General features: G+C 37.9%; 1 protein-coding gene across 4 annotated transcripts in view; it reads left to right on the top strand.

The window, feature by feature from the left end:
• ndufaf6 (NADH:ubiquinone oxidoreductase complex assembly factor 6) overlaps nt 1-13,255 on the top strand; it is a 113,057-nt gene that overhangs the window by 58,866 nt on the left and 40,936 nt on the right. For 3 of the 4 annotated variants that reach the window (XR_009808782.1, XR_009808781.1, XM_061915444.1), the window contains exon 1: nt 12,912-13,113. The exons of the other annotated variant lie outside the window; for it this stretch is intronic. Coding sequence is in view for 1 of the 3 variants with exons in the window: in XM_061915444.1 (XP_061771428.1) it covers nt 12,950-13,113 (164 nt within the window). In the remaining 2 variants the exon portion in view is untranslated. Of the gene's footprint in view, nt 1-12,911; nt 13,114-13,255 lie in introns of those variants that run through there. 4 annotated transcript variants of the gene reach the window in all.

Below are 13,255 nucleotides of genomic sequence, written 5' to 3'. Positions count from 1 at the left end.
GTTCCATAAATATTGATGTTAAAGATTTATTTTTTTGTGAAGAAATGTTTAGAATGACGTTCATGAATCCAGATGGATCTCTGTTACAATCCCCAAAGAGGGCACTTTAAGTTGATGATTACTTCTATGTGTAGAAATCTTTATTTATAATTGAATCACTTGTTTATTTTTCAACAAGTTTTACATTTTTTTTAATATAGTTTTTTCCAAATAGTTCAAGAAAGACCACTACAAATGAGCAATATTTTGCACTGTTTTACAATTTAATAAATCAGAAACTGATGACATAGTGCTGTATTTTACTTCTTTATCTCTTTTTTCAACCAAAAATGCTTTGCTCTGATTAGGGGGCACTTGAATTAAAAAAATGTTCACAGGGGGTACATCGCTGAAAAAAAAGTTGAGAACCATTGCCTTAAAGGACGGGTGTCCAAAGTGCATCCATCTTCTTCCGCTTATCCGAGGTCGGGTCGCGGGGGCAGCTGCCTAAGCAGGGAAGCCCAGACTTCCCTCTCCCCAGCCACTTCGTCCAGCTCTTCCTGGGGGATCCCGAGGCGTTCCCATGCCAGCTTGGAGACATAGTCTTCCCAACGTGTCCTGGGTCTTCCCCGTGGCCTCCTACCGGTTGGACGTGCCCGAAACACCTCCCTAGGGAGGCGTTCGGGTGGCATCCTGACCAGATGCCCCAACCACCTCATCTGGCTCCTCTCGATATGGATTATCATGTAGGATTTTTTTGCTAATTTTGCGTCAAAAATTTTGTTATTTGATGAATGATACGCGTTAGCATGCTAATATAAGTATGTTGGCTTTTTTTAAGGCTAATTTTGTAAGCGTACACCTCAGTCATATATTGTTACTTGATGCACGCTGATGTTAGCAGGGTAGCATGTAAAAAAAATTCAGGGAGACACCTCAGAGTAATATTTTTCGGGACTTGACACATGTTACAGTTTGCACTTTAGCATGCTTGCATTTTGAGGGTAGCGTTTTTCAGGTACACACCTCAGAGTAATATATTTTTGGAGTTGATGCATGTTACAGTTAACATTTTAGCATGCTAGCATTTGAAGGTAGCATTTTAAACACTTCCTCTACCGCTTAGAAAATGGATGGATGGATGGATTTTAAACACTTTTTTCAGGTACACACCTCGGAGTAATATATTTTGGGAGATGATGCATGTTACAGTTAACATTTTAGCATGCTAACATTAGCTTGCCAGATTTTTTTTTACCTCAATTTGCTCATAATTTTTGTTACTAGACGAATGATCGATTGTTAGCAGGTTAGCATTTAAAAAATACATTTCAGGTACACACTTCAGAGTAATATATTTTGGGACTTGACACATGTTACAGTCTGCATTTTAGCATGCTAGCATTTTGTGGGTAGCATTTTAAACAATTTTTCAGGTACACGCCTCAGAATAATATATTTTGGGAGTTGATGCATGTTACAGTTAATATTTTTAACATGCTAACATCATGTTAGATTTTGTTTTAGCTAAATGTGCTCATAATTTCTGTTATTTGATGACAGATTGAACATTAGCAAGATAGCATTAAAAAAATAAAATCAAGTACACACTTCAGAGTAATATATTTTGGGACTTGATGCATGTTACATGTTAACATTTTAGCATGCTAATATTAGCGTGCCAGATTTTTTTTACCTCATTTTGCTCATAAGTTTTGTTACTTGACGAACGATCAATTTTTAGCAGGTTAGTGAAGTGAAGTGAATGATATTTATGTAGCGTTTTTCTCTAGTGACTCAAAGCGCTTTACTGTACATAGTGAAACCCAATATCTAAGTTACATTTAAACCAGTTTAGGTGGCACTGGGAGCAGGTGGGTAAAGTGTCTTGCCCAAGGACACAACGGCAGTAACTAGGATGGCGGAATCAGGGATCGAACCTGGAACCCTCAAGTTGCAGGCACGGCCGCTCTACCAATCGAGCTGTACCGTTATAGGTTAGCATTTAAAAGAAATATTTCAGGTACACACTTCAGAGTAATATATTTTGGGACTTGACACATGTTAAAGTCTGCCTTTTAGCATGCTAGCATTTTGAGGGTAGCAGTTTAAACAATTTTTCAGGTACACACCGTCGGAATAACATATTTTGGGACTTGACACATGTTACAGTTTTCATTTTAGCATGCTAACATTTTGAGGGTAGGATTTTAAACACTTTTTCAGGTACACACCTCGGAGTAATATAGACTGGGAGGCGATGCATGTCACAGTTAGCATTTCAGCATGCTAACATTAGCTTACCAGATTTTTTTTTTTTACCTCATTTTGCTAATTTTTGTTACTTGACGAAAGATCGATTGTTAGCAGGTTAGCATTTAAAATAAATTATTTCAGGTACACACTTCAGAGTAATATATTTTGGGAGTTGATGCATGTCACAGTTAGAATTTTAGCATGCTAACATTAGCTTGCCAGATTTTTTACCTCATTTTGCTCATAATTTTTGGTACTTGACGAATGATCGATTGTTAGCAGCTTAGCATTTAAAATAAATATTTCAGCTAATATATTTTGGGACTTGACGCATGTTAAAGTTTGCAATTTAGTATGCTTACCTTTTGAGGGTATCATTTTTTAGGTACACACCTCAGTAATATATTTTGGGAGTTGATGCATGTCACAGTTAGCATTTTAGCATGCTAACATTAGCTTGCCAGATTTTTTTTACCTCATTTTGCTCATCATTGTTGTTACTTAACGAATGATCGATCGTGAGAAGGTTAGCATTTAAAATAAATATTTCAGGTAATATATTTTGGGACTTGACGCATGTTACAGTTATCATTTTAGCATGCTAACATTAGCATGCAAGATTTATTTTAGCTAAATTAGCAGGTATACAGTCATTTTGGTATTTCACTAGTGTTAATTGTAAGCATGCTATTGTTAGCATAGTACTTTTAGCGTGCCAGATTTTTTAGCTCATTTTGCTCATTTTTGGTACTTGACAAATGGCAGATTGTTAGCAGGTTAGCATTTAAAATAAACATTTCAGGTACACGCTTCAGAGTAATATATTTTGGGACTTGACGCATGTTACAGTTTGCATTTTAGCATTCTAACATTTTGAGGGTATCATTTTTTGGTACACACCTCAGTAATATATTTTGGGAATTGATGCATGTCACAGGCCCTGCGATGAGGTGGCGACTTGTCCGGGGTGTACGCCGCCTTCCGCCCGATTGTAGCTGAGATAGGCGCCAGCGCCCCCCGCGACCACAAAATGGAATAAGCGGTAGATAATGGATGGATGGATGCATGTCACAGTTAGAATTTTAGCATGCTAACATTAGCTAGGCAGATTTTTTACCTCACTTTGCTCATCATTTTTGTTACATGACGACTGATTGATTGTTAACAGGTTAGGATTTAAAATAAATATTTCAGCTAATATATTTTGGGACTTGACGCATTTTAGTTCGAATTTTAGCATGCTAACATTTTGAGGGTAGCATTTTAAACAATTGTTCAGGATTATACACCTCCGAGTGATATATTTTGGGACTTGACACATGTTACAGTTATCATTTTAGCATGCTAACATTAGCATGCAATATGTATTTTCGCTGATTTAGCAGCTAGAGTGTCCTTTGGTATTTCACTAATGTCAACTGTAAGCATGCTATTTTTTTTTGGTGTTTTTTTTAAGATTGATATTTTTATTTTCCCCCAATTTTTTTATTTATCTTTATTTTTATTGTTAGCATAGTACTTTTAGCATGCAAAATATTTCACCGTACAAAAAAAAACTATATTCGCTAAGTGGCGAAAATTTTACCGTAAAAATAATAAACATTTCGATGTAAAAGTTAGCATGAAATTTTACAGTAAAAGCTGCCAGTTTTTTGGGTTTTTTTTACAATAAAATCTATAGATTTATTTTTTTAACATTTTAAAAGGGGTTGCCGCCTAGGGCACCATTAGAGCCAGAACCTTCACTGATATATTACAAATTAACTCTGTATCGACTGTTAGATTCCCCAGAATACACTAAATAGTCACTATGAAAAACAAAACGCACCCACTATATGACACCTTGCATTCGCCCACTTTCCACTTCACCTTATCGCCTCCTGATTGTTGCCGTGGAGACGGCCGGTGTCCAAAGAGGACCCGCAGCCTTCCTGTTCAGGACGTCAACATGGATGTGGACGGGGCTAAGTGACACACTGACCTCTTTCCTAACATGCGGACGTAAACATTTTGTTACATAAACACTTCCCTAATAGTGTTAATCAAAAGTCTACTTTATTATCTTTTGTTAACATAAAAAATATTACAAATATTATTTTCCACTTGCCATTATTTAATTGATTTTTTTTTTTTTTAATTCAAGAAATTTCCCTAATTTTAAGAGCTATTTACGTATTTTTAGTCATTAGGCACCAGCGCCCCCCGCGACCCCAAAGGGGAATAAGCAGTAGAAAATGGATGGATGGATGGAATTTACAGCATAATCTAAATTTTAGCTTGATGTCTATTCTACTGTAAAAATATTGAAATTGAGAAAATAACTTTAATAAAATTCGATATTTTGGTTTCCCCCACATATAAAATCTTGTTTAAAAATCCTGCACGGTGCTTGATTTAAGAAGTGGAAGTTGAACAATGCTAGTTTTCAGTAAAAAAATACTTACTGCTAATTTCTACATATACAAATCTTGATTTGGTAAAACTAGCTTCAATGACAGTTAATTTTACTAGTTTTTAATAATTTTTTCCCCCTAAAATCTAATCTTTTTATTTTAAATTTTGTCCGTTTTATTTATTTATTTATTTATTTATTGCAGCGTCTCATCTATACAGCACAAGTGTCAAAAGCAATGTTTTTTTTTAAGGCATTAAAAAAAATTAAAGGACTTACCAAAGTTTATTTAGGGCCACAAGGACAAGGGAAAAAAAGTAATAGAGCAAAAAGTTGGCATCCCATAATAGCACACAGAATAGCATTGCCAATTTACATAATTATCGTTTCATTTCTCATGTAAGATCGTTAACCCGTGTGGGGTCGTTATGCTAAAATGGTATTATTGTTGTTCTCTACGGATAAAATATCCCCGTCCATATGTCCAGTCCATAGTGGATCTAACATTATAGTGAGAGTCCAGTCCATAGTGGATCTAACATTATAGTGTGAGAGTCCAGTCCATAGTGGATCTGACATAACAGTGAGAGTCCAGTCCATAGTGGACCTAACCTAATAGTGTGACAGCCCAGTCCATAGTGGCTCAAATATAATAGTGTGAGAGTCCAGTCCATAGTGGATCTAGCATAATATTGTGAGAGTCCAGTCCATAGTGGATCTAATATAATATTGTGAGAGTCCAGTCCATAGTAGATCTAACATAACAGTGAGAGTCCAGTCCATAGTGGATCTAACATAATAGTGTGAGAGTCCAGTCCATAGTGGATCTAACATAATAATGTGAGAGTCCAGTCCATAGTGGATCTAACTTAATAGTGAGAGTCCAGTCCATAAGGGATCTAAAATAATATTGTGAGAGTCCAGTCCACAGTGGATCCGACATAATAGTGAGAGTCCAGTTTATAGTGGATCTAAAATAATATTGTGAGAGTCCAGTCCATAGTGGATCTAACATAATAGTGAGAGTCCAGTCCATAGTGGATCTAAAATAATATTGTGAGAGTCCAGTCCATAGGGTACCTTACATAATAGCGAGAGTCCAGTCCATAGTGAATCTTATATAATATTGTGAGAGTCCAGTCCACAGTGGATCTAACATAACAGTGAGAGTCCAATACATAGTGCATCTAACATAACAGTGAGAGTCCAGTCCATAGTGGATCTAGCATAATATTGTGAGAGTCCAGTCCATAGTGGATCTAATATAATATTGTAAGAGTCCAGTCCATAGTAGATCTAACATAACAGTGAGAGTCCAGTCCATAGGGGATCTAACCTAATAGTGTGAGAGTCCATTCCATAGTGGATCTAACATTATAGTGTGAGAGTCCAGTCCATAGTGGATCTAACCTAATAGTGTGAGAGTCTAATAGTGGATCTAACATAATATTGTGAGAATCTAGTGTATAGGGTACCTTACATAATAGCGAGAGTCCAGTCCATAATATTGTGAAAGTCCAGTCCATAGTGGATCTAACATAACAGTGAGAGTCCAGTCCACAGTGGATCTAACATAACAGTGAGAGTCCAATCCATAGTGGATCTAACATAACAGTGAGAGTCCAGTCCATAGTGGATCTAGCATAATATTGTGAGAGTCCAGTCCATAGTGGATCTAATATAATATTGTAAGAGTCCAGTCCATAGTAGATCTAACATAACAGTGAGAGTCCAGTCCATAGGGGATCTAACCTAATAGTGTGAGAGTCCAGTCCATAGTGGATTTAACATTAGAGTGTGAGAGTCCAGTCCATAGTCAATCTAACCTAATAATGTGAGAGTCCAGTCCATAGTGGATCTTGCATAATATTGTGAGAGTCTAATAGTGGATCTAACATAATATTGTGAGAATCTAGTGTATAGGGTACCTTACATAATAGCGAGAGTCCAGTCCATAATATTGTGAGAGTCCAGTCCATAGTGGATCTAACATAACAGTGAGAGTCCAATCCATAGTGGATCTAACATAACAGTGAGAGTCCAGTCCATGGTGGATCTAACCTATTAGTGTGAGAGTCCAGTCCATAGTTGATCTAACATAGTAGCGTGAGAGTCCAGTCCATAGTGGATGTAACATAATAGTGAGAGTCCAGTCCATAAGGGATCTAAAATAATATTGTGTGAGTCCAGTCCATAGAGGATCTAACCTAATAGTGAGAGTCCAGTCCATAGTGGGGCCAGCAGGAGACCACAGGTCAGCAGTGCAGAGATGTCCCCAACCGATGCACAGGCGAGCGGTCCACCCCGGGTCCTGACTTTGGACAGCAAGCACTTCATACATGGCCACCAAACCTGTGCCCCCTATCCCCCTGCCCCCACCACCAGAGAGAGGGGGGCAGAGCAGTAGGTGTTTGGACCCAGCAGTAGGCGGAGCTTCTCATTTTATTGAATTAGTCGAAGGCTGAGTTCCACCCAATTGTGTGTGATTGTTTACGCAGGTGTTTCATACCTGTGAGCGCAGAGTTGGGCCACAAATATGTGAACACACCCTGGGGAGCAGATGATGTCTCCCAGTTGCATCAGCAGAATATTACTTTTAGTGAGTATTCTGACTCGCTTTAGGAAAATATCTCCGAGCCTAAAGCAGGCTTGGGTTCTGCACACGTGTCAACATGGCCTTCCATCTCATTGCAAATATCAAAATAGCAATATTTGTTTGTAAAAGATAGCATTTGTGCTGGTATGGTTTTGAAGTCATTTTAAAAGACATTTTCTGATGTCATTTCATCTCAGTGATGTGCGATAACACTGATTTTATCTCTGATCCGATAGCAAGTACAATTCCGGCTGCTATTGGCGATATACTTTGTGCAGATATACATGACGTGTCTTAAAAACAATAACAAAAAATATGTTTATTAAAATAACAAAATATCTATCTAAAGATCAACAGTGAAAATGCGAGAAAAAAGAGCAAAAATGGAATGTAATAGGAAAAGGCTGACATTTCCAAACTGTTAATAATGATATATTTAGACACCTATAACACAAAGTTGTCTTTAAACAGATTTAATATTTGTTTTATCATTTAAATATATGTATGTGTGTGTATATATATATATATATATATATATATATATATATATATATATTAAAACAGATATTAAACCTGTAATAAAGTCAAAGTTGTGTCTTTAATTAGATTTAATATCTGTTTTATCATATATATATATATATATATATATATATATATATATATATATATAATATGTGTATATATATATATATGTATATATATATATATATGTGTATATATATATATATATATATATATATGTATATAGATATATATATGTATATATATATATATATATATATATATATATATATTAAAACAGATATTAAACATGTAATAAAGTCAAAGTTGTGTCTTTAATTAGATTTAATATCTGTTTTATCATATATATATATATATATATATATATATATATATATATATATATATATATATATATATATATATATGTATATGTATATATATATATATTTGTATATATATATATATGTATATATATATGTATGTATATATATATATATATATACATATATATATATATATATATATATATATATACATATATATATATATATATATATATATATACATATATATATATATATATATATATATATATACATATACATATATATATACATATACATATATATATATATGTATATATATATACACATGATAAAACAGATATTAAATCTGTTTAAAGACACAACTTTGACTTTTCAGTATGCAGCCCTTGGAAGAAAAAGTTTAGACACTCCTGATCTAAAATATTAGAAGCTTTCAAAATTAGGTTGAAATATACTTGAAATATAACCAAATTTATTTGATCAATGAAACATTTTAATTTTTTAATCATTTTATGAATTAATTTGAAAAATTAGAACAACCATAATAAACACTGTTAAACGGATGACTGAATATTAATATTTTCCTACAGGCAGAATTTTTGCTCCACTAGGTTATGCAGATAAACAGTCGCATTATTAACGTAATTATTATCGTAATTCTTACACGGTAAAAACAACAGTAAAAATATAAGAAAAAAGACCAAAACGACCGACGTCCCATTGGGTGTGAGTTTTTCCTTGACCTTAATTGGGCGCTACCGAGAATGTCGTTGTGGTTTGTGCAACCCTCTGAGACACTTGTAATTTAGGGCTATATAAATAAACATTGATTGATTGATTGATTGATGAATAATTTGAAAAATTACAACAATAATGAAACTGGGCCGAGGGGCTCAATTTGTTTAAATTTTAAAGGGGGCGCTGTAGAGCAATTTTTGATTGTTTGTGTTCAAGACCCATTCAATTTTTTGCCAAAATAAAAATGAGTTTTCCCTGCTACCACAAACCACCCCTCCCCCCCCAACCCCGCCCACGTCAACTGACGCAGGAGGGTGGGGTTGGTGTTAGCGGGGTGTATAATATAGCCTGGAAGAGTCAGGGTTGCATGAGATTCTGGGTATTTGTTATGTTGTGTTTATGTTGTGTTACAGTGCGGATGTTTTCCCGTTATGTGATTGTCATTCTTGTTTGGGGGTTTCACGGTGGCAGAGGGGTTAGTGCGTCTGCCTCACAATACGAAGGTCCTGCAGTCTTGGGTTCAATCCCGGGCTCGGGATCTTTCTTTGTGGAGTTTGCATGTTCTCCCCGTGAATGCGTGGGTTCCCTCCGGGTACTCCGGCTTCCTCCCACTTCCAAAGACATGCACCTGGGGATAGGTTGATTGGCAACACTAAATTGGCCCTAGTGTGTGAATGTGACTGTGAATGTTTTCTGTCTATCTGTGTTGGCCCTGCGATGAGGTGGCAACTTGTCCAGGGTGTACACCGCCTTCTGCCCGATTGTAGCTGAGATAGGCGCCAGCTCCCCCCGCGACCCCAAAAGGGAATAAGCGGTAGGAAATGGATGGATGGTATTCTTGTTTGGTGTGGGTTCACAGTGTGGCGCATATTTGTAACTGTGTTAAAGTTATTTACATTACAACCCTCAGTGTAACCTGTATGGCTGGTGAATAAGACTGCCTTGCAGTCGCACGTGTGCGTCTGCAGAAGCCATATACAACACGTGACTGGTAAACTGCTTGTACAAGTTGTGGAGGGCACTAAAGACAGTGTCATCGTAGCACGCCCTTATTTGTGTTGATTGAGTTTAACCCAGCAGACGTCCAAGGGAGTAGTCACTCTGTAACCTGAGAGTCTCCCGGACAAATCGGGAGGAATTGTATGCGTGGTGCTAATAAGCGGCATTCATTTAAAAACTTACTGGCCGCACTAACATCAAATCTTCATATTTAAGACATCCCATTTGGGTCCCATATCAACCTTAAGAAAGTCAATGACTTCACTATAAAAGTGGGTGACATTGTCATCACCAGGAAAGATGAGATCACCTACTGAGGTTCCATTCTAGAGGCTAATCTTTCCTGTGATAAAATGGCAACCAAGGTAATCAAAAAGGTCAACCAAAGAGCGAGATTCCTCTACAGAATCTCCTCTCTGGTCAACAAAAGGACCTTGAGGATTATAGCGGGAACTCTCATTCAACCCTTTTTCGATTATGCTTGCACCTCCTGGTACCCCAGCACCTCCAAAACCCTCAAATCTAGACTCCAAACATCCCAGAATAAGCTAGTCCGGTTACTTTTAGACCTCCACCCCAGATCACACCTCAATCCAACCCACTTCTCCAAAGTGGGCTGGCTCAGGGTGGAGGACAGAGTAAAACAACTTGCACTGAGCCTAGTCTATAAAATCCGCCACACCTCCCCGATACCGAAGTACATGTCAAACTACTTCCTTAACGTAAATCAATCAATGTTTACCTATATAGCCCTAAATCACTAGTGTCTCAAAGGGCTGCACAAACCACAACACAAACCACTACGACATCCTCGGTAGGCCCTCATAAGGGCAAGGAAAACTCACACCGGTGACAATGATGACCCAGTGGGACGTCTGTGACAATGATGACTATGAGAACCTTGGAGAGGACAAAAGCAATGGATGTCGAGCGGGTCTAACATGATACTGTGAAAGTTCAATCCATAATGCATCCAACACAGCCGCGAGAGTCCAGTCCAAAGCGGATCCAACACAGCAGCGAGAGTCCCGTTCACAGGGGAGCCAGCGGGAAACCGTCCCAAGCGGAGGCGGATCAGCACCGCAGGGATGTCCCAAGCAGATACACAGGGAAGCGGTCCATCCTGGGTCCCGACTCTGGACAGCCAGTACGTCATCCATGGCCACCGGATCGGACCGGACCCCCTTCACAAGGGAGAGTGGGACATAGGAGAAAAAGAAAAGAAACGACAGATCAAGTGGTCTAAAAAAGGGAGTGTATTTAAAGGTTGGAGTATACAAATGAGTTTTAAGGTGAGACTTAAATGCTTTTACTGAGGTGGCATTTTGAACTGTGACCGGGAGGGCATTCCAGAGTACTGGAGCCCGAGTCGAAAACGCTCTATAGCCCGCAGACTGTTTTTGGCTTTGGGATTCACTAATAAGCCGGAGTCCTTTGAACGCAGATTTCTTGCCGGGACATATTTTACAATACAATCGGCAAGATAGTCTGGAGCTAGACCGTGTAGTATTTTATACGAAAGTAGTAAAACCTTGACCGCCATAATCACAACACCAGGGGGAGCTCCACAAACCACGTTAAACCCAGATTCCGATCTGACAAAGGTCTTAACTCATTCTCTTTGTATGCCACATCAATGTGGAATGCACTCCCAACAGGTGTAAAAGTAAGTGCATCTCTATATTCCTTCAAAACCGCTCTAAAACAACACCTCCAGGCAACTTCAACCCTTTACTATTACCCTCCTCCATTCACATCCCATCTCCCCGGATTATAAACAACCTAATGTAAATAATCAAATGTACTTTTAATGTATATACTTGTTCTTATGCTATCTGAACTCATTAAGTTCTCTGCTGGCTGTACATATCCTACTAAATAAGACCTACACTGTTTCAATGTCCACATTTCTCTGTTGATGCAATTGTTGATGTGAAGTGAAGTGAATTATATTTATATAGCGCTTTTCTCAAGTGACTCAAAGCGCTTTACATTGTGAAACCCAATATCTAAGTTACATTTAAAACCAGTGTGGGTGGCACTGGGAGCAGGTGGGTAAAGTGTCTTGCCCAAGGACACAACGGCAGTGACTAGGATGGTGCAAGCGGGGATCGAACCTGCAACCCTCAAGTTGCTGGCACGGCCGCTCTACCAACCGAGCTATACCGCCCCAAACCGCCCCATGACTGAAGTACTGATATCAACCAAAACTCCTCATCCCACCCCCCGGATTGTAAATAATGTAAATAATTCAATTTATACACTATGATGATTAACCTGTGTCAGGGGTCGGGAACCTTTTTGGCTGAGAGAGCCATGAAAGCCAAATATTTTAAAATGTATTTCCGTGAGAGCCATACATTTTTTTAACACTGTATACAACTAAATGCTTGCATTTTTAAGTAAGACCAACATTTTTAGAGTATAAAAAGTCTCTCATTCTTTTTAATAGCATTGTTATTCTGAAGCTAACCAATAATAAATAAAATACATCTTACCATTAATGCAACTTCTCGAACTGGTGCGGTAGAAAATGGACAAATGGATTAAAATGCATGAGAATGTTTTATATTTTGAACATTATTTTAACACTGCGATTACCAGCGGAATTATTAATTACTTATCCTGTTAAGTAATTTTAGCTAAGATTTATCTGAGAGCCAGATGCAGTCATCAAAAGAGCCATATCTGGCTCCAGAGCCATGGGTTCCCCACCCCTGACCCGTGTGATGACTGTATTATGCTGATAGTTTTTATTGTACCATGAATTGATTAACGTGGACCCCGACTTAAACAAGTTGAAAAACTTATTCGGGTGTTACCATTTAGTGGTCAATTGGACGGAATATGGACTGAACTGTGCAATCTACTACTAAAAGTATCAATCAATCAATCAAATGGTTTATACATAGCACAAAGCAGAAGAAAACTCTGTATACAGTGTTATTTCATTATAAATTTCAAGCGTCTTGTGGCTCCTGTTATTTTCTTTGTTTTGTGAAACGGGTCAAAATGGCTCTTTGAGTGGTAAAGGTTGCCGACCCCTGGACTAAATCCTCATAAAACACATGTTACTCAGTGCCGCCACTAGTTGGCGGTGTCAACATGATAACCCGTCCAGTAGTAGAAGCAGACAAATCCGGAAGTTGAAGGATAAACATGGCAGCAAGCATAAGTGTCAAACAGGGACTGGCGCGCGGTAAACATGCCCTCTTCTTCCCCGTCCAAAGAACAACATCTCCCGGCAGCGAGTTTCGGAGCGTGAGGGCCGCAGCCAGCGCCACAGCGCTACAAAACGAGAAGTTCTGCTTGGAGCTCGTCAGGTGGGCTAAACGGGTCTAGTTAGCGGAGTTAGCTCGTCTATTAAAGCAGAGGTCGGCAACCCAAAACGTCCAAAGAGCTATATTGGACCTAAATTACCAAAAAACTAATCTGTCTGGAGCTGCAAAAGATTAAAAGTCTTAT

This window comes from Nerophis ophidion, linkage group LG11 (assembly GCF_033978795.1).
Source record: "Nerophis ophidion isolate RoL-2023_Sa linkage group LG11, RoL_Noph_v1.0, whole genome shotgun sequence".
NCBI classification, from domain to species: domain Eukaryota; kingdom Metazoa; phylum Chordata; class Actinopteri; order Syngnathiformes; family Syngnathidae; genus Nerophis; species Nerophis ophidion.
This window is presented reverse-complemented; position numbering and strand designations above follow the sequence as displayed.